Source organism: Anopheles cruzii, chromosome 2, assembly GCF_943734635.1.
Source record: "Anopheles cruzii chromosome 2, idAnoCruzAS_RS32_06, whole genome shotgun sequence".
NCBI lineage: Eukaryota > Metazoa > Arthropoda > Insecta > Diptera > Culicidae > Anopheles > Anopheles cruzii.
The window spans coordinates 54238504-54264955 of NC_069144.1; the positions used below are offsets into that span (position 1 = coordinate 54238504).

The 26452-nt window shown below is 52.5% G+C and overlaps 1 protein-coding gene across 8 annotated transcripts in view; it reads right to left on the reverse strand.

Moving 5' to 3' along the window:
• LOC128268805 (calcium-binding protein E63-1) overlaps positions 1-26452 on the reverse strand; it is a 46789-nt gene that overhangs the window by 6908 nt on the left and 13429 nt on the right. For 6 of the 8 annotated variants that reach the window (XM_053006040.1, XM_053006043.1, XM_053006044.1 and 3 more), the window contains 3 exons: positions 8904-9047; positions 975-1131; positions 157-305 (listed from right to left, as the gene is read on the reverse strand). In XM_053006040.1, coding sequence (XP_052862000.1) covers positions 157-305; positions 975-1131; positions 8904-9047 — 450 coding nt within the window. Of the gene's footprint in view, positions 1-156; positions 306-974; positions 1132-8903; positions 9048-20249; positions 20810-21374; positions 21500-22005; positions 22090-26452 lie in introns of those variants that run through there. The other 2 variants (XM_053006045.1, XM_053006046.1) reach the window with 2 other exon arrangements.

Genomic DNA, 26452 nt, shown 5'->3' on the forward strand with positions numbered 1-26452 from the left:
TTTCGTTTCATCAAATTTTGGATTTTTCTACCCGAGCGAGATGGCATTGGCATTGAAGGGGCTTTTGTGAAATGGGCGCGCAAAATGGGAGCGTGCATGGGATAGCGTCTACTTTGAAAGCGGGCAGCGGTGGCCAACTGCCCGGCGGAGACGTACCTTCGTAATTGATTCGGCCATCCTTGTCGGCGTCGGCCAGCTCCAGCATTTCGTTCAGCTGATATTCGGTCACATTCTCGCCGATCATGTCCATGGCAGCCTTCAGTTCGTCTCGCGTTATGTACCCATTGCCGTCGCGATCGAATACCCTATTTTTGGAAGAAGAAAATAGCATTAAGGAATGGAACACGTAATCTAATACCGTCGCGCAGTAATTGTGTAATGTTAGGAGCAAGGATTCCCGTCTGGGTTTGGTATTACAGCAGTATTCTGCGATTCACTTCCGCAGCACTGTCGGTGATGACTGTTAGTCGGCTTTGACTCTGCTCATCAAAACTGTTAGACATATTGAAAGTCAAAGCTTGCCTCAATCGGTAAAATAATTGACTCCAGCTGACAGACTGACGGCTATGCGAAGGAATCAAAGCACTCTGTTTCTCTAATTAGCAAGTTGACGTCCATTTTATCTCCTGATGTTTGTTGTAAACCCGCCACCGGACTGGGCAAAATCATTTGGAAAATCCACATTAAAAGTTTTTGGCCGACGATCCGGATCTGGCTGACGGCTGATCTGTGCATCAAAAGCATTACGATAAAAGCCTGGAAAATCAGCTTACGAAGGTTGTTTGATGCAACCCGGAAATCAGATTCTGGTTCCGGCACACACACACACACACACACACACAACCAGAGAAGTCAGCCCACACACACAGGGATTAGGAATCGGAGCGAAAGCAGGTGCTGCTGGTGGCTTTACTTCAGCCACGGCGCAAAAAGGCGCGCACAGTTTAAAGGGCGGCAAAAATGGGGTGGCTTACCGAAATGCTGCCACCAGGTCCTGCGTTAGGTCGTCGTCGGCGGACTGGGCGGGATTATTGCTACTGCTACTGCTGCTGCTGGTGTTGCTGTCGTCTTTTAGGGCCTGTATTCTCGCCACCCACTGGAGGAACTCTGTTTCATCTATTAAGCCACTGCCTGAATACGGTGGAGAAAAGAGAGAAAAAAACGAAAAGAAACGGTCGTGTTAGTCGAGCGCTGGCGAGAGAGATTAGCTTGGATTGAAGTTGAAAATTGTTTTTGTAGATTTTTATCACCACCCGGGGGCCCGCATCACCTGAAGGAACCGAAATTCGACGACGGGGAGCAGAAGTTTGTTCGTTAGCCTTGGCCGGAGCCGGAGGGTTGGAAAGGACGAAGGGGAGTAAAAACCTGGATAATAGCCAGCCCGACGGCGACGCCGAGGGGAGCACCAACAAGATGGTTCATTAGCTGAAGCTTCCTTTAGATGAAGCTAACACTCATCGAGGGCACCGCGAGGGCAGTTTAAGTTTAAGCTGATTTTATTCATAATTTTTTATTTTCATTTCCCACCCGGCCACGGGGTGGAAACCGTGGCCCGAACCGTGTAAGAAAGTGGCGACTCGATGGAGGCGCCTGGCAGGTGATAAGGGCCGCCACGTGGTCTGTGCTTGTGAACAATTTTCGTTGTCTTAGGATGGCCGAAATGCAGATGAGGTCGGAACGAAGGCAGTGAACTGCTGACGGTCACTGCACAGGCAAAGGTGATCCAAACCCACAAATGAGTAGATAGGACAGTTTTATGGACGAATTTTCCTAATTACAGTACGTTTCTCCCAAAAAAAAAACACTCGGAATAAATGCCTTCCGGTAGCGGCAAACATTAAGTTTATCGTTTTATGAAGCCGCACACCACAAAGACTGAGACAGAGACAGAGGTTCAAGGTTACCGCCGTGACGGAGTGCTCCGTTCGGGTTGTGCCGTCGTCCGGTCAAGAATGTTGTCGTGGCCGCGCGCGGTTATTAAATTGCATAAATTACGCCACTGCAGCAGATATCGACGCGGGCTGTACGGGCGTCGAATTGACACGATTCCATCAACCCGGTACGCGGCCTGCCGTGTGATCTATAAATCGCGTGACCGGCAAAGTCGAAAGCCCACGAAATGGGCAAAGTTTCTTAAAGAGCTTGGTTTTAAAGTCTTTGCCGATGTTTTATCGATATTGGGGCGGCGCCTTGGGAGGGCACGTCGCGTCTGGGCCGCGTGGGCTTCACAGGAATTCTGGCGGAATGTGAAATAGTCGAGATGTTGACCTTTGCGGCCGGCCTAGACGGGAAGTCGAAAGTAAAAGTTTCCTTATCGTGCGGTTAGGCAAAGTGTACCGGTCGCCATTAACCAGCCATGTGCCGGGGCTAGTTGGCTGGCGGTCGAGGGCTCGGGACGGTGGCATCTGAAAGTCTTAAGTATGGCTTACGTTGGAATCTACTTTCGGTTCGCCCTCCTCCCGGTGCTCGGTGCGGTTCGGTGAATAAATGTTTGCAGAGGACCGTTAGGGGTTTGGCATAGGGATTAAGATGCCATTCATTTTAATTCCTCGAATCAACAATTTTACGTTGTTGCTCGATCAAGATGGTGTCTGTGTGCGGATCGCGGTCTACGCTTCCGATAGCATTGGCACATTTTTCCCGTTGTCTAAGCCCGCAAACTTTCCGCTCAACTTTATATCCCAACTTAACGCAGCGCAAAGTATTATTTATGGCACCATTCCAGTGATCAGACTTTCGCCATTCGCTTCACTGGTTGATTGGTCGCCAGCGTCCTCCAAAACTTGGCAGATAATTACGCACGCAACCAGCCGGGTGCCAGCGGTCGCCGTCGTATTTGCCGGTGTCCTGGCCAATTACTATCACTCACTGTCGCGCGTCTTACGCGCCATTAGCTGGAAATGGGGGAGCATTTGCAATCCCATTTCGTTTCCAGCCGCGTGAGTGCGTGAGTCGCGCAATTAGTCGACCAGACTCCAGGGTTGTTGTCTGGTTTTGATTAGCATCGATCGCAATTTTTCCACCAACCCGAGGACCTCAAAAAGAGCTCCATAATTTGACGGACAAAAAGCAAACTACGTTCCACGGCAGCGAACGTGCCTCTGGAGGATATTGCGCCCGGCAAGATGTGATTATGTTGACGGAACGACGGAAGACCCGCAATGTGGAGGGCCGGAAAATCAAACATCTGGCATCAAGTCGAGCGCGCCACGATTCCGGAATCCGAAGAAATACGCGTACGTGTTCTGGGTTTCTAGTTACCGATGCTCCATCCGCTCGATCCGGTGCCCTTCTCCGGACGTGGCCATCCGGGGGAAGCTCGTTCTCGTATTTCCGATTGCATTTGGAGTCCTGCTGCCACCGAAATTCGGTAGCCAATCTATCTCATCCGACCGGAAATTCTGTTATCGTGCCATTGTTTCTCGGGCAAACATTTGGAACGCTTTCCCCCTGTTTGGTTGCCGCAGAATCTAGAAGATTCCCGCAGAGACAAGGTACGACCGACGGCAGCAACACCACATTGGGCCACCCTTCTCCAATCGCCCAGTATTTTCATTTTCAATTTTAATCAAACCAAGTCTTCTACCAGCCAGTGTTTCGGGAGGGCCCAGGCCTGAGAGCTTAAAAACTGAGCGCCCGACTTTCGGAGTCGGATGCGGTTGTGATTTCATTTTATTGCCGGAAAACTTTCGGCCGATCGGTTGTGCCTGTTGTGCTGCAGTACATATCGCAATTGATTAAAGTGGAAGTTGGGTATTCCCAATTCCCAGCAGACAACCGCCACCGACGGTGGGCCACCGTTTGGTGGCATCGGATCCGCTAGTCGATGAAATAACGAGAAACCTGTTCTTGGGCAAGAAACTCTATTACAGAGTTGGAAAAGTGTACGGATAGAGCACAGCACGACTCGAGTGAACCTGTTCCGGTAAATATTTTGAGTCGTATGATTTGATAAGCTGTGCTCATTAAACTAAGTTGTGTTTGCCCTTCTTTGAACCCGGGCGAACTTTATTATCACCACGCAGCATCAGAGCTCGGCTAATTACGGAGTGTCAAGCGGTTGAGGTTGATAAATCCCACTCGGAATATGATTTATCACCACCACCACCAGCGGTCTGTCATCGAGCAGCAAAGTTGCAAATGTCCCCGCGGGGACCACCAGCCGAACTGCAACTTCAAAGCAATGCTCAGCTGTCCGTGTTCGTAGCTGAAATCCAGCGCCAATTGGTCGCGTTTCGTGCTCGCGGGTCTTTCGCCCCGTATCGGGGTTTATCATTTTTTCGTCACAGCAGGAGCGTTCCGACCATCATCAAAGGACCAGACTCTAAAGAGAGAGAAAGAGAGAGAGAGAGAGAGAGAGAGAGAGAGCCCCGGCGGTTCCGATCCGGCGGCGGACCAAAAGTTTATGGCGTGAAAGGCAATAAATCGTTGATACGAACAAATTTATGATTGTTTTCTTCCATCAACCTGATATTTACTTTGTTCGCGGGACACGAATTGGCATTGGAAAAGAAGTGAACGAACGATGCGGGATTGGCTTTTGTTAAAATGTAAATTCCCATCGCGGCCACCGGACGGGGCACAGCATGTGAGGTTGGTTCGCATAAGTTTGGAGCGATGCGAACGAAGCCCGACCCGATCGAACGAATGACCGTAGCTCTCAGGCAAAAGCTTGTGCTCTTTGTGTGGCTGCAAAACCGAATCGGGTTTCCTTTCGAATCACCGTCGGAATAAATTCAAATTAAATGGTCGTTTGTAGCGAAGTGAAAGATTGAGAACCGACAACAACCAAGGACTACGACGAGGACTCGAGTGAGCGAGCTAATGGCAAAGCCAACACGAACGCAACGGGAGCCGGCACTTAAATCAAATTATGTTTTGCTTCCCAACTCAGGAGCATATTTGTCGTCGTCGATCCACATCCACGGGCTTTGGATGTGGCTAGAGAGTTCGCAAAACCATTACCCCGTGTCTGGGCTCAAGCTGCTCCGGGGGTCCCTTGGGCGCGGCGTGCTTGTAATTGCCGATGGTGGTGGTCCTTCAATGTTTACCCAGCAGCTCGGCACGGGAGCGCTTCGATCGACCTTTCTTGACAGTCCAATTCGGGGGTTAGTTCATTGCGCCGAACGACGCCACAGTTAGTCCGTCCGTCAAATGGAACAGGGGTTTCCGGTTATCCTCCCGGGGGGCCCCGAAAACCGGCCCGCAAATGACCGAAAGCGAAAACCGTCCCCAACCGTGTGATTGGACGAGAATCCGATCCGGGTGATTACGAAACCGAAACCGGGCAGTCCGCTGGCGGCGCAAGTGGAACAAATGGACTGCCATTTTTCCAAACCCGACGGGGGGGATCCGGATTCGGGTGGAATGTTAAATTATACCGGTTTTGGGTTCGAGAGACGCCCCAATCGCAATGTGATCCGGAATCGAGCTTTTTTTCCCCGAGCGAGAAAGCGGGATTTGCCAGCCTGCCTGTGCCTGGGCCACTCGGGAATACTTTCTGTCTATTACTTTCCGGGCTCACTTTTTTCGCCTCTTCCGCGTGGCGGGATAAAATTGAAACATTCTTCGCAAGGGGTGCACGGGCGACCGAGCGAAAAGAATTGAAAAGAATACACCGCCATTGTGTCGGTAGCGAGCGCCATAAAATGTTGCCCCAACGCTGCTGTTGCTTTGTGGAATTTCTTTTACGATGATGGAGGCGCCGGGTCGCTGTCGGCGATGGAGGCGCCTAGTGCCGCATAAACAAGTGTTCGGTGGGGGTTCCCGAAAAATGCAAAAGTCACTCACGCGTGGCGTCGTTTGTGCGAAAGAATCGCGACGGGTGCCCGGGGCCACTAGCACGTGTTGTAACATCGGTAACGGTGCCACTTACACGCCCGGGGCTGAGCTATAAAGCTGGTACCGTCGCCATGACGACCGAAGACGGCGACGACGACAACGATGGCTACTGTGTTGTGTGTTTTCTTCCAAGATTTAGATACATGAAAGGGTACACCGTTTAGCCGCTGGCCAAATTGTGGATCACCTTGCCAGGCCGGCGAGCGCGCGCGACAGGAAGTGACTTACGGTATACGTTTATCGTTCCTCTTCACGCCAGAAATCATTCGGTAAAGCAAGAGACCCTCGGGGCTATTCCACGGTGTGACGATGTGTGAATGCTTTCATCCATGTCCCGGAACGTCGTCGGTGGGACCTGTGATCCGCGGGCGTCACTCTTGGGGAATAATTTATGCTGCGCAAATATTTACCCCTCAAGGCACAAGACTATGGATCGTTAGATTTCTGGAATGTTCGGCCGCTCCTCTTCCGGAGGGGGATCTTGGCCTGTCAAAGCGATTCAATTTGTCCCACGGCATGCTATGACATCTAACCAAGGAATGGCTATTGGTTCGTGGCAATAAGCAATCCTCATTCCGAGCATCGTCCAAATCGCTCGCGCTCGGGAAAAGGCTAATAAAGAAAATATCTTCCGGTCGGTCCCGACTGACAGCTCATGGGCTGGTCTGGTCCGTCAAAAGGATACAGATTCGAAGCAACTTTGTCACACGATGGTGGTGGCGATGGCGAATTCATCCATCATGCGCTCTGCGGGAACATTTGGAGCGGCTCCCGAAAGACGCCGTCCGGGCGTCAGCGTGCTGTCGGATTGTGGCCCTTTCCCGTCGGAGTCTCTCTAAGATGATTGGATTGGTTGGGTGTACCCTCTGTAGGTAATTCATGTCCCCGGGCTTATCGTGGCCCGGGTCCGGCGGCATCTTGTGATAAAAGTGTGAATGTTAGCACCTGCCCCTGGTTCCGTCTTCATCGATCCGCGCTGCCGGATGACCTTCACCATCGACGACGACGACGGTTCACTCACCACTAAACCGCTAGGCCACCGCCCCCAGCTTATTTTACGGTTCGATGAGCACCTTCGGGGTGTGCAAAGAACCGGGCTCTTTCCACTGGGAACTTTTATTTCCTCGTTTTTACGAGTTTACGGTCGCGGACCACGGACCCTCGATAAGCGCCAAATGGTGGAGAGATACCGTCACAGTAAAATTTATGTATATTAAATGCTCTGTGGGAATGAGCCGGAATGACGGGCGCCCTGGTCACGGTCTCGAGACAAAGTCGCATTACGGTTAGATGAAGAAATTGCTTCAGTTTTATTCCGCAATGGGCACAATAAATGCACTCAATGCTCAAAGATGCTAGGGCTAGGAGAATCAATAAAACCATTTCACTAATACTCGTGGCCACAAAGACACACATTCATCGGCCGTGTGGCCCGCTCGGTCGTTTGCATAAATTTCGCCACTGGAAAAGATCCCGGACACCGGCACGGATATGCCCCGTGAATGCATATTAGCAACTTAAAAGCTTTCTTCTGGCATCCATTTAGGAGGATTTCACTGTGCGAGCCGGCGAGCGCCGACGTGCAACATCTGCATGGTAAGGGCTTCTGGGCAGCGCACCGGACTCGCCAGGATCGGGATTTATGACGATATAGTAATATGCTCACAGTGGTTCCCGTTCCGGGGGATAAAAGGACCGTGAATGGACCGTTTATGGTCAAACCCGGCACTGCCGGAATGTGACTGCTCGGGGTGGCACGGCGCACGGTAACAAGCATTCGGAATGTAAAGACCACACCAGAGCTCCGGGAAATCTCGGAGATTCATAATTTTTCTCATCCCGGAATGTGCTGGTTCCAAAGTGCACCATTTTTCGCATTGCCAGCTGCCAGTCCGGGTGGGGAGCACCAACAATTTGGATCACGTGCCAGCGTCCTTCGCCGCGGCGTTATGAAATATTCCGCAGCGGGACTGTTGCGGGAATAAGTTCGCCTACTGGCGACGTTCGAGACGGTCACCGTCTGGACGAAGGTCAATTGAATGATCTTGGCAAGTTAATGGTTTGTTTTGCTAATTTCTTGGAAACGGCACATTGAATCGAGCATCGCGTGGGACCTTTAGATGCATCCAATTTACTCTCACAATTTTTCAATAATTGTAGTGTAAAAATTGACAAAAAAGGTACGGCATTCATCGAACCCCGTAGCAATACAGTCCTGGCAACTGGAGCGCTGCCAACCGATCGGCTGGATGTGAAATTTTTTGGCAATGGTCATCCGAAGGACGAAGCTGAGTTGACTGTTTGCCAGCTCGGTGACGGAAGTACGCGACCGCGGACGGGTGTGACCGACAAATGGCTGTCAGCGTGCACAGTAACAAGACGGTCACCACATGACGGCCCAAGGCCGCTGCAAGATGGAGCCGCGTGACCCGGCACCCCAGAGGTCCGTTGGCGCACCATCCGGAGCCGTGCTTCTGGAAGGAAGCACAGAGCATGTCCGGTACTCATAAAGCATGGATTCATGGAGGTCTCCCGGAAGGGGGTTTCATGGGAAACACAAGACGGCTGTCCTTATCGTGGCTGCGGAACGATACGCCACCGTGCAAGGCAGCTCGCTATCCCTCGCCACCACTGATGTGGCGAGAGCGTTAACGTGGTGGCCACCACGTGACCTGCCGACGACAGCAAATTCGACCGGGCGAAGGGATGCCACGGTCCGCTGGGTTCGGGTTCGGTTTTTCGATATTCGTTCGATAAGCGTGCCGTGCCGGTCTTTTGCTCGATTAGCTCGGAAAATTATGGCCCCCGCCCCCGGGAAAGGTCCCTGCCGTCGGGAGGGGTCTTAGGTTCTGGGTTCTGAGCCGTCCAGGAATGCCTTCGTCTTGGATGTGGGTGTGTGGAGAACCGGTGAATCGAAAGATGGTCTGCAAGGCCATCCGAATGGTGCTCTGCTAGATTTGTTTCGTGTCCAATTGAATTCAGTTTTCAGCACATCGGGGACATCCAGGATATCCGGATTCAAATTAAGTTCGAGTGGCAGCTGCTGGAGTAGTCCGACTCACCTGTCCGGCTGGCTTCCCGCAGCAGATCGTCGATCAGCTCGTCCCGCACGTGTATGCCGAGGTTCCGCAGCATAAACTGCAGCTCCTCGGGCGTCACGTGCCCATCCTGGTCGCGGTCCAGCAGGTCAAATGCCGTTCGCAGATCTGTGGAGCAAACAGCAAGAAAATGGAATGAAAAACGTACCAATGGGTGAGGTTTGTTGTCAGCGAGCGGCATGTGAGCCATCACGTAACAGATTGCCCGCCCGCCTCCTTTGGACGTGCCAGAACTTCCCTTCTCGAACTTGGTCGGTGGCATAATCTTAAAGTTTTACGGCACACGCGGACAATCCAATTCGAATGCGCGCGATTAAAGCGAATCGGGAGGCAAAGTTTTTACCCGCGACGACGTAACTTCGTTGTCGTTGAACTCTGGGCCAAAAGAAAAGGAGAATCCTCAAATCGCTTTCGGAACGACACCCGACGGTGGTTCGAATTCCGATTGGGGATTATGTGAACCAACCTATTCGCCTATTGATTATAGGCGAAAAGCTTTTCTCTCTAGCTCTCCCTCTGTCTATCGCATCGGCTTTTATTTACTTATTTTGTTGCCTCGTGAAGCACAAACATGTCCGCCGTTGGAATATCGGTTCGGAAAGTATCGCGAAATGCGCCACTTGCCATTGGCACTCCGTCACGCTTCGGCGAACGCACTCGCAAAAACCGACCGAGCGGCCATTAGCATAAGAATGGGGCCTCCGAATGGAGCCATCATAGAGCTGATCCTTTTATTTTTTCGTCGTCGACCGCCGTAGCGACCGAGAAGTTTTGTCGTCGCCGTGTTCTTTTACAACTTTACTTTCTTCGCGGCAGTAGGTTGCCCTGCCGCACCAGTCTAAGCTGCTTTGCATAATCGAAACCCGTCGGAGGCTTAGAACGGACGCGCCGGGAAACGGCGCACACCAGCAGCACCGAGGTTCTATTGCACCGAGCGAACGGTGAAAGATCCCCCCGAAGCATTAGCATTCGCAGGAGCTCAGCCTCATTACTGCACCGAAGCGACCGATAAGCTAAACGGAGGACCATCGTCCCCGAGCATGGATCCCGGCATATCTCCCGGGGGGTGGAAGGGTCATCATGATAAGGGTCTTACATGCGATTGGCTACGGCGAGTTTAATCGCCTACCGTACCGTACACATCGAATGCGATTTCGTTGGCCATCATTCGATCCCCGCAAATCTAAACAAAGGGGCCGTACAATTGATTAATGGTTCCCAATTAGTGGACTTCGGTACAATAAACAAACAAAACCGAACCGTGCTTCCGGCCCAAGGGATCCCCGGGCCAGCAGAAAGCCGGCCGAATTGAGCGGCAGACGAAAAGAAAGATGGCATCGCTCACGCTCGGTTGCCGTTTTTGTTTCCCGCCCGCCGTTAAAGGAGTGAAGCAACATAAACAAGCCGTTCTTTCAAAGTCACTATGATTTTGGGCATCGAACTGCGAAACTGCGCGCTAAATCCACGACCACGCGTTGTGCTCGTCGTCGTTGTGCGCTGACCAATAAATATTGTGGCATTACACTTTTTGCACAATAATTAACGGTGACCGAACCGGGGATACGTGTCCGGTACGTGTCGGGTTGATTCGCTTCGCCCGGCTCTAACGGAATTACGGAATAACGAGACGTACACCTACGCATGCCGGCGGCGGCCAGCACCGTGAGCACTTCTTCGGCTCGCTTTTTGCAATCCTTTGGGCACCGCTACACGATGCATCGTTCCTTCGCCATCGGATGGTGATTAAGAGCGAAGGCAGTGGCCGCCGTCGTAATGCCAACGTGGCCAGTGGCAAGATTCTGGGCAAGTTTATTGAATTTTCTTCGTTTCTGATGAGCAGAAAATTGAATCAATCAATCATCTGATTCGAACGATGTGTGTGTCGCCAACGGCGGGCAGCCTCTCCGGTCGTCGCTCGAGAGGAGCCCAATCGAATCATCGTGCCAATGCATTCTTTATTGGACCGATAGCCGATGATTACTTGAGAATGGAGATAGTGGTACGCCGACAGAGGCGTAATTGAATGCTTTGAAGCAAAACAGGTCGGCCCGATGGAGCTTTAGGTCTCCCCATCGGCAAGCTTGTGCTTTTATCTGAAATGTTATGCTCCTAACAACAAGCGGTCAGCCATTTAGACATTATGCGGCTTTTCGATAGATTCCATTGATTGGTCAGGAATGGACAGGAATCAGCACTCCGGTGGCACTGAAAGCAAATCCGCAAACTTTGCCCTTTTTAAACCGCATTTCCGATAACTGTCCGGCCCATCAAAGTACCGGAGAAAGGAAAAACAACCCACTGCGCCCAATTGCGGGTCGCGTAGGCGCAGAATGTCAAGAAGGTGCGCTAGATCTTCAAAGCAAAACGGAGGGCGACCCAGACCTCGGGATAAGACTAATCTGATGAGCGCTGCTTCGCCCGTCGGTAAGCGGAAGAGCGCACCAAAAACTTGCCCCGGGCGGAGAAAAAGTGATTTATAAATCTCATTTAAAATTCTCATCAAGTGTCACGCCACCGGAAGTGCCCGGCTGGCTGGCTGGCTGGCAGGCTGGGTGGCTGGTGCGGTACTGAGGGTTGACCATCAGCGAATCTCCCGGATGGGTCGCGGTTACCGTGAAATGCTTCTCTTTACTTTCCCTCCAAACACTTGACCGACCTGCAATGACATAACGCTCGCTGGCGAGGGACGTGAAAGATAATCGGAAGATATGCCATAATCGGCGATCTTTTTCATTTTCCAGTCCCACACAGGGAGAGAGAGCAGCGAGATAAGGAGGAGAAAATGTGCCCCAGGCTAGGCAGATTGCTGGCTTACGAAGAAATTAATTTGCAAGGTTTCTGTGCTGTCAGCACTGCTCCACATCCATCGTGGTCCACTTTCTTCGAGATAAGAGCTTGCCGATGATAGAGTATCAAATTTGTGGCCGATTGAAACATCCACTTTATTGTCAACTCAACCCACGTAGGCTTTTACGATTGTTTAAGTATTAATCGTTTGCTATGCCAGCGGCTCAAGGACTCCCACTCGGCTCTCGGTCTATTATTTAAAAGCTCGGCTGTCAGCATACCTTTTAGCTTGGCCACGAATATTGTCAATTACTCAAACACAGTTCCCGAGCGCTCCGGTTCACTCTGTGCCTGTGCTACGTGGACCTGGACCAGTGCTGGATGCTTTCCAAAAGCGGTTGTGGCGGCTCGTGTGCAGTTTTAATAATTAAATGCAAACAGCCGACTCTGGTGAGGCGAGGTTATGTTTCGAAGCACTTTCCATAGCACACGCTGGAGAGTCGAACAAACGAGCGACCACCATTTACACAGGCATGCTTTGTTGGAAACCGTGTGTTGGCTGACTTGTAAGCATCAAGCGTGCTTCAAGCAGCAGGTCTCGGTAGAGAGCAAATTTTAAGTGTCCTTAAAAAAAAGTTGTCAAGCAAAAAGTAGGCATCAACGAGCTGTTTACTGTTGCCAAAAACGTGCAAAGTGCCATGCGGGGGCCCTGAGTTGGGTTCTGAGTAAGTTGACCCGGTGGGGGGCGGTATTCATTTTCTCCCGTTGCATAGCGGCTTTCTCCGCTCAGGTGGGCGGTTGCTTTGATTGGAAACGGATGTGTTTTGCTCGCATCCGAAGAGTGCCCGTGTCATCATCGGTGGCGGTTCATCGAAACCGATTGATATCCACCGACAGGTTCTTAATACGCTCGACAAATCGTGTAGGTTGGGATCGGTCGCTAAATTTACACACCGGATCCGCCGAAGCCGAACAGCATTCGGGACCGTTCGGGCACTCGATTATGCTCCGTGCCCCGATCCGAGGAAAAAATGTGTGCTGGAAATGGGACAGCGAGCAGTAAAAAATACTGTACACAAATCTATTTCAAGCCACACCAAGCGGATGCCGGGATCACAAGGTGCTTATCCCGGCCGCGGGGCCCGGACGGTCGTTAGGAGAACGCAAACAACCACCATCGCCCGTCCCGTCCCATCGCGTGTGTCAACTGCAGCGTTCTACCTCGGGGCGCACAAAAACTCGCGACAAAACATTTCCATTAAAGTGCTCCTTTTGCCAGCGAGAGTCGAAATTGCGAAGGTAATTTGGTTCGCTTCGCATTGGAATTGATTTTCCTCCCATTCCGCCGGCTAATCACGGGTTCGCAACAGCTGCCGTGAGTGGGGGAAAACGCACAAAGAACGTACCGAAAAAATTAGGGGGCACCCCAGGACAATTTGGCGACCAAACGATCCCACAACCAGGCGCCTCCATCCGCCTCCATAGTGATCGGTTCGGTTGGAAATTGAATTGAAAAGTTGGTCAACACTTTGTTGCTGGGAAATTTAATGTTGTTTGCCGGTTTTTCCCCGCTGTTCTCATAACATTTTCGTTGCAAATGCAATTACGCCGCTCGGTGAAGCACGCAACAGAACGGCGGCGTTTGACACGGAACGGAACGAGCTAAACTATTTCCCGGCGATAGTTGGTGTATGATAAAAATTCATTGAAATGTTAAACACTCTTCTTCTTGGCCGGCATGCGACGGTGCGCAAACGTGACAGTTTGCATTAACTTGCCGGGCGTTTCCGATGGTCAGACGCCAAGCAGAATTTCAATGAAGCAGTTCATCATTTCGTGGATGGCTGGACGAATGGGGCACGGTGGACAGCGAACCGACCGGTCAGCATCGGCATCGGACTCATCCGTTGTGAACTCAAGGCCAAGGAACACACGTGACCGTTTCCAGTTGTTTCTTTTCTCGTCGGAAACGGAAGCACATCCTCTCTTATGTGAACATCATGAATTTTATAAGAGAAAGTTAGTGAAGCGATAAGCTTCTGCCCACATTGTTTGCATTTTATAATTATAGTTGTCTTCCTTTCGTTTTGCAAGTCAGTAAGGTTCAAGGCTCAGTCAGCGGGAGGCCACAACGCACACGAACTACAACCGAAAGAACCATTTCAATTAAACTGTCAAACTCTGGGTTCTCTTAGCCGTGTCCGGTGGTTTCGCCAGCTGTGTTCCTTGGAACCCACAGGAAAAAAACCGAGACGGATATCGAGACGGGGTGTATCCTTTGCGGCGCATTTTGCTACCCTTTTTGTCACCGGCAGAACATTCTCGTTCGAACATGGACAGTTGTAAAACTGACAACAGCATCCCTCCGAGGACGGTGGTGACAAATGTTCTCGCGATCGGTATGGCGATCGCGATCGACACGCTTCAGAAAGCGTGTCCGAACACCCACAGCGACATGACAAAGTGACTCACTGTTTATCGGTTCGTTTTCAATTTTTGACAGCAAATAAATTATCCTTGGCCCGTGCGGCCACTCCGAATTTCCTGGTGCACCGGCGGCACGGATTAGATCGGCGAATCCGGGGCGGCGCACGGTGAGCGAAATATGTTGACTTGCTTGACCTTCACCGAGGAAGGCGCACCGGCACGGAGAAAGATCACACCAGATCTCTGGCATTTCTGTGTCTGGTTTTGTTATTCCGCCATTTTCGGACCCGGAACGAACGATGTCGGATGCCAGATTGAAAAATCGCGTCCATTAGTTAGACCGCCGATTTTTGGCGGCACCCGAAAATGCCGTACAAAGTGTGATAAATACTCGGGCAAACGGAAAGGTCTCGGACGCTCTCGGAGTGTCTTACGGGCATGTGGGCCGGGCCGTCTTTGACGGAGGTTTAATGCGAAGTTCGTGTCGTCGATCTGTAGTCTTGGCGAGCCGTAAATCTTACCCGCGCGGCGTTTGCCGTTTTGGGTTTCGTCCGGACCGGAGAAAAGGTTGTCTGTCGGCATTTCAGTTTTGAATATTAATTGTGAGCAGACGTTTCTGGGGAATAATTATTCCTGTTCTTCGCTGTCACCATGTAATGCAGCATTTGACGCTTATTTCTTCGTTTCACGTTTCGGTGGAAGCAAAGCAATTTACACCATTTCCTTTCTTCCAATTTCACTTCGCCGAACGGCGCGAAAAAAGAATAAAATCTCGGTGCAATTAAACGGTGAAACAATTTCAGTCTCCATTCTCTGCCGGCACCGATTCCATTTCCGGCACATGGAGTGTGCCCAAATTGCTCACCGAAAGCGCCGGGTCCAGGGAAAACCAACATTGTCCCGCTGGCCAACCGTCGACCACTCCGGCAGTCTGGCCGGAGTTGCTCTGCACATTCCGGAAGTGGACGTTCCGAATTCCTTCCACAAGAAAACCGTTGCTTCGCGTGCTTTCTCGACAGCAGATTTAATATTTTTAATTGAGCAAAAATGGTGGACATCTTCCGTGAGTCGGTCTTGGAATTTTATGGTTAGAATTAAAACCATCTTCTGCTTGTCGCTGGCTGCTGGCCACATTCATCACGCCCCCGCCGCCGCCGCCATGTGGTGGCCGCAATTTTGTCGGTTGTTGTTGACTCTTTATTGGACCGCCGGACCGAACGTCGCCGAAGGCGGCAAATTAATCGCCTCCCCCGGTGGTCTGGTGTGAGCGGAAATGGCAACGGCTCCGGACACGGTCCGGACGTCGTTTGACCGGTGGCCGATTTCGCTTTTCGCGTCGGGTCAGCCAGTAATTCCGGCGACGGCGATGATGATGGAAAAAAGGGGCGCGAGAAAACGAGGGGGCAACCAGCGAGGTTGCGGCTTCGGTGACAGATTTGTGGCCCGGCACCGGTGTGGCCTCCACACCGGGACAGCGAAAAATCGACGTGCAATCGCGTGACCCACCCACTCTCGCACCGGGAACATAATTTATAAACTCGCCCGGACGTGCCGCTGAGCGACGATGCCGCTGTCGTCGTTAGGCAAACGAGGCGACACTTTCACGGACACTACCCACGCCGTGTGGTCCCGAAGCCCGAAGAAAGGCACGAATCTGACCTCGGCACCTCGGTCCGCCTTGCCGGTGGTTTCCGGTGGTTCCCGGGAACATGAAAAGGCCACAAACAACGCAGCCCTGCGGCACATTTCCGCGAAAAGCGTGAGACACGGAGCGTGGACAACCCCCGGAGCTAATTAAAAGCACCACACAGCACCACCGTTGATTATCAGGTTGCCCCTTTCGGTCCGTTCAGTGGCCGGTTCGGTGGTCGAGTTTATTAAACATCATAAAATGGTGCCGGGCAACCAGGACTCGCGCTTTCTTTGATGTCGCTGGTACGGAGCGCGAAATTGCAATTCGCCTCGCGGTCACGCAGTGCGGTTACGGACAAATTAACGAATTATGCAACATTCGGTGAAAATGCTGCATTCCCGCCAGGTCACGCCAGAGAAGGGACACAAATTTATTTTCCACACCTACTTGCGACGCAATCGAAGTCAGTGACAACAATCTAGTTGCCTGTGAACAAACCGATCTGACAGATCGGTGTCGCTTTCGTGTTCGAATCGTTCGGTTTCGGTTATATTAATCTCAATAATGGCCAGCAAGACCACAGTTTGTGGTCCTGTAACAGTGTCCCCACCGCACCGCAACAACAACCGATGCGGTGGGTGTAATTTATTTTGATTATAATGTATCATCTTTATTGATGCTGTCACCGGCAGGGTCCGAGCTTCCTTTCTGGCGGTCGAAGTGCCAGAAATGCACGGCAGCAGTTCCACAGAATATTGGTCCACTGATCCGGAGGCTCCTGCGAGCAGGCGAAACCGGCAGAGTACGCCGGCCGTTCTGGATCGAGTTTCATTACGACGTACGAGAACGGGCGACTGTGGCCAAATTAACTGGAAGGTGCCCGCTGGAAGCTACTTAACGCCTCAAGGCCACTTAATGTGTTTCTGTGCGAACCAACCAACCTCCCGAACGGGCGTCGAACACCATCATCGCCGACGACGTCCAACCGCGCCCAGTACGAAGCAAAAGTCAACCCGATAAACTGTCGGCTGATTTGCGACACAATAATCGGCTTGTTTGGGGGAAGTTTGTCCAACGATCGATCCATTAAAGGATGATGGAGGCCGGCCCGGTGCTCCCGGCCGAACGGTCATCTCGGCTCGGATGGAGCGCCCGGCGTAAACCGATTACGGCTCGCCTGACCGGCTTTTTGGGACCGGCCTGACACCGGCCCGAAGGATTGCCACATCATCATCATCATCATGACGGGGCTGCCGGTCGCGCGAACCTCAGGCACCTGGCACCGGATTCCTGAGCAGTGTTCATTATGTTTACGACTTAATTTCTGTACGACACTATACAATAAATGCCATTTAATGGAACGACCATCGTGAGTCATCGGATTATGGCTCCGGGTGACCCTAAAATGGCACCCTTTTATCGTGCCGAGTGCCGCAACAACGAACCGGGACCAGACTCTCTTGGGTGCGAGTGGACAGCGGTTTTGCCCACGCGTTGACACGTGCGTTAGTTACACAACAACGGTCTTCGCCGAAGTGCATTAATAAACTGCTCGAATGAAGCTTTCGAGTAGGCGCTGCTGAGCGATGAGGTGAGCAACATGATTGTGGCCCGCCAGCAATCCGCAACCACAGCGCGGAGACGGAGGAGAAACACCCGGCCGACTGCATCGTCGATCGGCCACGGTACCTGACACAAAGGCTCTGCATTTTCTCTTACACCAAGCTCCCTCCGCTGCGTGTGTGTGATGCTGCGGATCGATAGAACCGATTGCATCATCCGCCCATTGTTAGCCTGTCAGCCTGTTCGCGAAGGCATCCAATAGTTGGGCGGGTTTCTCTCTTTGCGCAGTGGAATGCACCGCGGGAAAGGTTGCACCGGTTGCCGGTTGTCGGGAACGCACACCGGAACGGCGCACACGGTTTGACATTCCGTCTCGCGAAAGACTTTTAACCTTTCTGGCGGTTGTGTTTTATTTATCGGGCAAGGTGGAATCGATTATAGCGAACCAAGCTCTGGCCGATTGATGCAGCGCCAGTTGATTGCATTTTCCAACTTTCCAAATTGTTCGCTCCATTCCAATAGAGAAAGTAATCGCAGCGAAGCCCGTAAAAGCCCTGGGCGGCAATCAAACTCGCATCTGCAACCCCGGCCAGCCCGGACTCTGCATTGGATGGTGGAAAAGGTGCAATAAATCAGCCACAGCACAATTAATCAAACCGAGTTCCAGTAAACACATGCCTCCAGTGCGCTTGGTGCATTCCGGTGCCCTCCCTCTAAAACAAGCCGAATGGTCTGAAATGGTCGTGTCTGGAGGAAATTTATTGCGACTACGGATCCTCCGTACCCTCCAAGGGCCTAGGCAGCCAGCCAGCCAGCCTGCAACCCATAACTCAACCACCGGTTCCGGGTCCGGTTCGATGGAGATCCTGCATTTCTTTCCGAACTATGCAAATGTGCGTGTAAAACCGAGGGAAAACTTTTAACTCACTTTTTAACGGTGGAAAATGGAACCACCACCGGAACATGCCCACCGTGCCATTGTGTTGTGCCACAGTTCCCCCCACAACCCCTTCACTCCTTCACTCCTACAGCTGGTTATGGTTAAAAACTTTGCAAAATTCATAATGTCACTGTGATGCGATAAGTTGCGCCCCGGGGACCGCACCGCGGCGAAGCGAACTTTTCTCCACTTTCCGAAACTTCAACACCGGAAGTGCACCCGCGAACCAGGCAAGGCCAGCAGTTGGCCTGCCGCTGCCACGAACCGTCCAATCACTCGAAGCAAACAAGTTTCATAAAATCATTCACTTCCGCCACGGCCCGAAGCCGTGGCCACCGGAAGCCGAAACTCGGGTGGGTGGCCGAGACGGCAGAATATGCATTACGAAGTTGGTCCTTGTTGGCCCGGACACGGCCACCGGGGATGGAATGTGGCCGTCTTAACGTCTTCGTTTACTTGGGGGGCCCCCACTTGGGTTGCCGATCGAGTTAGATAACGCCATCGGGCCAATCGTGGCCCGGTGGGGGGGCAGGATGGAGTGTGGCTAGACCCACCCGACCCGGTCCCTCCTTCCGGTTCTCGGGCCGGGCTAAGGTTCGTTGGTTTTTAATTTCGTTATATACATTCGCGCGGAGCACGGAATCGGAGCGTTACGGATTGGCCACCCCCAGCACACAGTAAGACAGGGTCCAGTTTCTCCTTGCGAGCCCCCAAGGTCGAATCGATTTGCCTGCGAGGCCACGCCACGCTACGTAAGGGTGGGATATGAAAATCAAATTAATATTCCTTGCCACGGCCACGGACGGTGCCACCGTGGCTCACGGTCGTCGAGTGTGCGGGAGCGATCAAATACGGCCACCCTAGGGCCGCCCAAGTTTACGGTTAACCGGGCGATGCCGCTGTCTGACCTCCACCGTGGCGGTGTAAGGGGTTTTGGAAGGACCTCCGGTGCGCAAATGGAACCGACACACGCACCCGGCACCGGCATCGGGACGTGTTCACCGTCGTTAAGGCTGACGGCGGATCGTGTGGGTTGTGCCGTCGGCGGGCGCGTAACATGGCACAACCTGTCATGTTACCACATTAAAAGATAATTTATCCGTCAGATTGTCTTTCGGGGCCCCGAGGGTGACCCAAGCCGTCTGCCGTCTGGCCATGAAAAAGATATTAAGTCGCTTTTCTCGTGACTTTCCGATTCAAGTTGGGTTGGTAGAGAAGTAGTTAGCAGTCCTCGGGTCAGGTTGTGCTCATGTTCCTGCCGGGGAACCATAACATTGTGGAAAGTTGCTCAGTTCGCAATCAGTTGAAACGCCATCTCGACGCTTTACAAAACAACAAGCTTGCTAACGACACACTGTCCAGTTCCGTTCCTCAGTTCGTAACATATTGGCAGCTTTGGATAATCCAATCAGCGGCCGGTATCGAGCACAAAACACAGGAGGACAAATCCAAGCTAAATTGGCTAAATCCGACGGCACGTGGGCACGCCACGGCAACCTGATGAATGTCATCGGGAGCAGCTCCTGAGCGTTCCTGCTTCGAACGCGACGACAGCACAACCCTTTTGCAGGACCGGCCGACTCACCCGTGTCGCCATTTTGTCCGCCAGTTTTGTTATGTAACTGGGCGCCATCGAAGCAACAGCCGCCGAAACGGATCAACGATGCTGCGTTCGTTTGAGGCCGTCAGGCAATGGAAAAGAGCAAACGAGGGGCCCTAAACAAACGGAAAACCGAGACCGGTGGTTGGCCTCACAACTCTTTGACACCTCCAGGTTCCCGGGCCGGGTGTGATGGGACCAACAACACCTCACACACACACACACACACGCATTTTTCACTGACACGCGGGAATGATCTCATCCGTCAACACGCTGCAACTCGCCTTAGCAACGATCAACGTCGACGCGCGCTGGCAAAACATTTCCACGCCTGCTGCGGGTTTACCTCCTTCGACTTACCTCGAATCTCCGAAAGGTTGATGAAATTTTGACTCATTTTCGCTCCTTTCGGCGCTCAACGGAGTGAAGTGCACCGCTGTCCCCCCAACACTGCTGGTGGAAGCAGATCCTAGTGGGCGCCCTTCGCCTTCGACTTCCACGTACGTGCCACTACAGGGTGCGCCAGAGAACGTTGGTGATAGGCGAGTTCGGTGGTTAACGTATAGTTTTGGAAAACATAAATAAATAATCTCCACAAGCGAAACCGGGGCACGCTTCAGATCGGTCCACTCGGGGCGCTCGCACTCACGCCTAACGCCTGCCACCTGTTTCAGCACAGCAGCAGCGGGGTCTTTCGCACTTCGACACCGTAGCTAATCTACTCGGCTGGGGGAAGGTCCCGAAACAGACGCGGGGAAAGCGGGTGGGTGACAAAGAGGGCGCTAGAGGTGGACAACCTAGACGTTCGCGTTCACACTCACATCGCTCCGTCGCAAACGGGCGCACGCTGCTTCACCGTTTATTTCACTGTCGGTTAGATTCTGTTACGGGGCATCCTTTCGGAACACAGGAAGGAACCGCTGAACACCGGAAACGGAGGGAAAAACATTAGAAATGCTAACACCAAGCCAAGCTAACACCAACACCAAGACCCAGAGCCTACTACAATCGCCTTTCGCTAGAGAATTGTAGTAGAGCATTACGTAAGCCGTGGCGTGGCGTTGCTGTGGCCTCCACCGGCATCATCAATCATCCCGGATCATGTTTTGAGCATGAGGATTTGAACAAATTTCGATTAGCAACAATGGCATATTCTGGTGGAACCCAAACACACACAGATACACAAACGGCGGAGAAACCTCCACGGGTCATGGAGGCGCCTGGTGAGTGCCCAGCAGGGCAATCAAAACAAACACGGGGCCGAAAAGGCCCACCCCAACCTGAAAGGGGCAAAAAGAATGTAGGGCACCAGTCGGGCGACAGCCCGCCATCAACGGCCTGCCCGGTTGAGCCTTTTCGAGTCGAACGTAAGAACGTAGGAAACGTTGGAAAAAATAAATAAATAGGAAAACGGCCGGGGCCGGGGAAACGATGGCGGCATCGTATCGGGCCGAAGGACAGCGTAGCGCTCCCGCTTTCTCTCACCGTTTGTCCGTGCCACCGCGCAATGCGCACACGCAACGCACACACAAACACACGCACACACACACAGAAAGGCACTTGAGGCACTCGTGATTGTGAGGATGGTTTGTTTTTGTTTAGCTCTACACAACGGTCACACTCTCGGCCTCGACCGGTCGGTCGGTCGGTCGGGACTCGAGCACTGCACGGTCCCTTCAAAAAAGGCCGTCGAAGAGTCTACGGGCCATGCTCACGTGCTCCGCTCCGAGCCCCGAGCCGAGCCGTTTTTCGTAACACGTGGCCTCGTGATTGTTGCGCCTCGCCAAGCGTAGCGAGTGCTAGGCGAAACGAGAGACTCCGGAAACCGGATGCCCCCCCGGGGGAAGGGCACTCGTTGGAGTGCGCTAAATTGCGCCATTAGGGACCGAGGCCACCGTGTAAGCTGATAATCTTGCTGCACTCCGCGCGCGCGCCCCACTAAAGCGTAGAAGCGTAGCGTCTTGTGTTTCCGCCGGCAGCAGCAGCTGGCGGCAGCTACGTAACTGTCCTCTCTTGTCCGGGTCCGATTCCAAACCGTTGCCGAAAACCGAGATCACTGCCTTCCACGACGGTGACGCCGATGTTTCGTAACGGGTTTCGTTTGGCGCTCTCTTACGGGTATCTGGCGGCTGCTACTACTATCTGCACCAAAGCCTCACACACTACACGAGCGGATCGGACTGCGGATCGGACTGCGGCCTACATTTGGCTCGAGATCTGAAGAGAAACTGACGGTCCGTACGCGTCCGCGGCCCCATTGGAGTCCCGAGCTGGTCCCGTGGAAAACGGCCAACTCGCTCTCTCGGAGAACTTTCCTTCCTTCGCTCAGGGCGCGAGCGGGCGAGTCTCTCGGCCCGTGTGGCCCGTTTTGGCGTGAAGTTTTCCCGTTCCGATGGGGCACCGAGCACTGTTTTCCATTCAGCTTTTTCCACGGCTGTTACGGCGCGCAAGTAAACAGAGAGTGACCGTGCGCGAGAGCGAGAAAATTCGAAAAGGGTAAGCATGGCGCGCGCTTCTTGCAACTGTTGCAGAGAAAACAGGCCAGCGCCATGCGATGGCGGTCCGTGTCCGAGACACACAGGCCCCATAAACCATTCCGGCCCGAGTGGATAAGTTCCGGTCACAAACAAAGTCATGGCAACAAGAGAGACCGAGAGAGAGAGAGAGATGGCGAGAGAAAGAATTGTGTTTTACGTAAAAATTGGAACCCCTCGGTCAGTGAATAATGCTGCCCCGTCGAGCTTCAATGCGCAATTCCCGACCACGCTCCGCGAGGGGTCGCGATATTTCTCTAGAGGTCACCGGCGCTCGGTGTTCACAGTAATCACACTTCACACGGACACTTACGCGAGTCCTGGGCGAAAACGACTGGCGTGACGGCGAAGTCGGCGTCGGCACACTAACTGCCGTAAATGCCACACGATCATTTTTTATCTGCCCCCGAAGCGGGGCCACCGAAAGTACCGTTTCATTAAAGGCTAATCGTGTTGTTGAGCGGCAGCGCGCTCCATCAACACGCCGCGGCGTAGCAGAAAAAAGAAACGCGTTCACAAACACTTCAGTCAGCCACGATGGTTTGAGAGTCATTAGGAGTCTGTCGGGCCAACGAGCGGGAGGGGTCCGGACCGAACAAAGCGTTCGTTCGACGAGAAAACAGAATTTCCACCCAGGGAATAAGCCTTCCGGTTCCCCCGGTGGGTGGCTTAAATTACCGGCCCCCGGAGGATGGAACGGAACGAGAGGCACCAAATCGGATTGTGATACCTGTGGTACGAACGTTCAGGACCAGGACGACGACGATGATGGACCACAAACGGAAGTGGCTGTGCTGAGCTCCGGCGTAACTCATACTCACATCACCACGGCTTAGAAGCTTAGAAGGTGCCGAGAGGTATACAAAAAACGGCACGGAATTCCGTAGCGACCGAGCCCGAGGGGGGCCAAAGGTTATCATCCCGTGTTGGGCAACATTTTCACACTTCCCAACGGAGAAAGGTTGCCAACGGTGGCCGCCTGAGTTTTATGTCAAGCACAAAACGGACCCGAGGGACCACCTGTTGTGTGGCCCAAATGGGGACAGGAGCCCTGTTGTATAGGACAGCTTCCGGCGTCAAGCATTCACACAGTTGGTGCTCCTTTTTTTCCTTTCGCCTTTATCCCGAAATTGCGTTAAAGGATTCATCGCCATTAATTACCGCCGTGATTGTGTTGATTGATACAAAACAGATTAATTTATATAAACGATCCCCGTGGCTGAGAGTTGACGATTCGTTGTCCGAGATGGTGCCGGAACCGGATACTCACCTGAAACGAAACAAAAGATAGACGGCGTTCGTTAGTGAAATTGAATCGGAAACGGGCCACGGGATTGAAGGCAGAAATGGGATTATGCTTGTTGCGTCGACGTCGTAAAAGGGATAAAGGTTTTGCCTGGGGTCGATTGGAAACGATGGTCGCTTACGGGTCGTACGGAGTGATTCGCAAATCATTGTCTTACATTCAATCAATTTACGGTACGGTAATTAATTTGACTAAAGCTAAGGGTCTTTTTTTTGGGTAAACCACTAGGCGTCTCCATTTTGGCAACATATATTTTCACCTATCCGGAAAATTCGTCATAGGTACTCGAGTTGCATAATGGAATAAAACTGCGCGCCGGTTCCGACTTTCGAGTCCTCTTGGCCGGTTGGCCCACACACACACAACGGCAGAGGCATAACGCCAGAGCAGCCATTAGAGTTTTATGGCCCGGTGCCAAACCAGAAGACCCGGTGCCCCGGTGGAAAAATCAACTCGAAACACCGACGCCCGCCGCGGCAGCCAAATATCGAACCGCCAATCCGCCCAACTGGGACACCGAGTCCGAGTGGGGCGACGCGAAAAATTATTGTCAACAGCTGCAGCGTTCGGCGCTAGTGCTGTTTTCCGTCCGACAATCGGTCACAATCGGGAGTGGTTCAGTGAGGCGGACAAATGTCGCCAGCCGCTGGCCGGTTTTCCAATTTGACAATCTTCGCACAGCCTCGCCGACCTCGACGTGAGGTCTCCGGCATCGTGCTGGGCCAAGGAAAACGACCCAAACAATTTTCCATTCCATCCTCTCTTTTTTGTGTGTTTTTGGCCTCATCACCAGCACCGATCATTTGTTGCGCCCGGCTCGGCCCGATCCGTGATGAGCTCGTGTGGCCCGGAAAATGGAATTTTGATTGCCAAAGTCGGCGGGACGGTGGGCCATAAAGTTGTACGTTTACGTGGCACCCGAATGTGTCACATACAGTTTTGGGGTTTTAGTCACGAACTGTTGGTTTGGGGAATCGTAAAAAAAAGCAAACCCGCGACGCACACGTTCCGGGGCTCGCATGGCACCGCATTCGTAATCGCCCTCCGGCTTCGTTATTTCAAAGTGTTTTATGCGCAGTTCGGCTGGTCAGCAGAATGGGTTATGTTGCTCGTAAATTTACACGATAAAACAGCCAGCGAAGGTCAGCGATTTGGATTGGGAAATTAAAACTCAACGCACTCGGAATACGTAAAGTGTTTTAGAACAGTTTTGGCGGCGCCTTCCTGTTTGGAACAGTGACCAAAACGCAACGCAAAAGGTCCAGCATGATAAGCTAACGACCAAATCAATTACACATTTTATCAGCCTTTCTCTCGGCTTGGAACTCGGAACAGTGGTCACAAAGAAACTCACACCGATTGCGGCCGTTCGTGTAAATAAATCCTTTTCCTTACTCCAACCAGTGCCAGTGCTTGAAACAATAAACGGCCTCTCGTTTTGCGTCACCTACATCACAGCCCGGCCGGCACTGACCGATGATTGATGGCTGAGGTCGCGGGTCTCGGTAAACAGTTGGAGATCTCAAAAACCCGGTGACCAGCAACCAAAGAACGGTCCGGACTAGCGTAACGCACGAGGTGGCACGCGATTAACGCGCTTTGATTGCGCCACGGCGCAACACTCTGACCACGCGATGGTTGTTGGGGAATGGCACTGCTGCGTGAGCACGGGCTTATGACCTCGGATTTATGTGTGGACCGATGTGGGACATTTCAATTAGTCATTAATTGATTTGCATAAATTTCTCCCGTTGTGTCCGTTGGGAAAATAAACATCATCCCACATTAACTTTGACCGGACCACGGTTTGTGGTAAACGGAAAATGCAAACAACCTCACTTTATGCTACGTTTGACAACAACACAGTGGACCCGCGGTTCATTTTAAAGTGTACCCAAAGTATCAACCTCAACCGCTAGCCCCAACAACACTCGGGGATCTTTTCGAGAACGATCCCCGGGTTTTATTTACTTCACCATCGCCCGGGTTGCGCCGCACAGACCCGTCCCCTACGGATCCTTACCCAATGCCGCTTATCGGGCACACACTTGATGGTAATAAATGATTACGACGATTACCATTATGGTTATTATGATTGTCGACCGCCCTCGATGCGGTCTGTACGCTGGCGTTTGCGTGTGGGCCAGGTGGGCCGCTTCGATGGATTTATGGTAAAAGAGTAATGTTACGCTGTGCTACGAACCGAGCGTACCTGACAGACCGCAAGCAAAACACCCGGTGGGAATCGAATTGACGCCAGGCTAGCAATCACCACAACTCTGCGAGTCGTCGAGTGTCCGAGTTTGGGACCGCTTCATAAATTATTCATGGTGACCAAAGCTCAACAAACAGTGGGAAGGTGCCGACACACGCTCGGACCTCCCTCGGGAGGCCTACCGTTTCGTACCGGGCCGTTCCGGTGTGTCCGGTGTGTCTCGAGTACTGAACATCGGGGGGCCCGTTCGGGGGAAGAACATTCTCAACATCGAGCCCGCCCGAAACCGGCGGCCCTAAAGTCGTTTGTGCTAGGGCTGTCGAAAGGATGCTTTGCTCGCACCGAACTGGAACCGGATGGATGGCCCGGAAAGTGGGTTGTGGGAAAAAAATAGTCCACACCGATCGACCGGCCCCGACACTAATGGGGTTCTATGAATTATTAAAACACCGGCTATTCGAAGAAATCACGGAAATTATGGGTCCCGCCGAAGGCGTTAACAATTTGG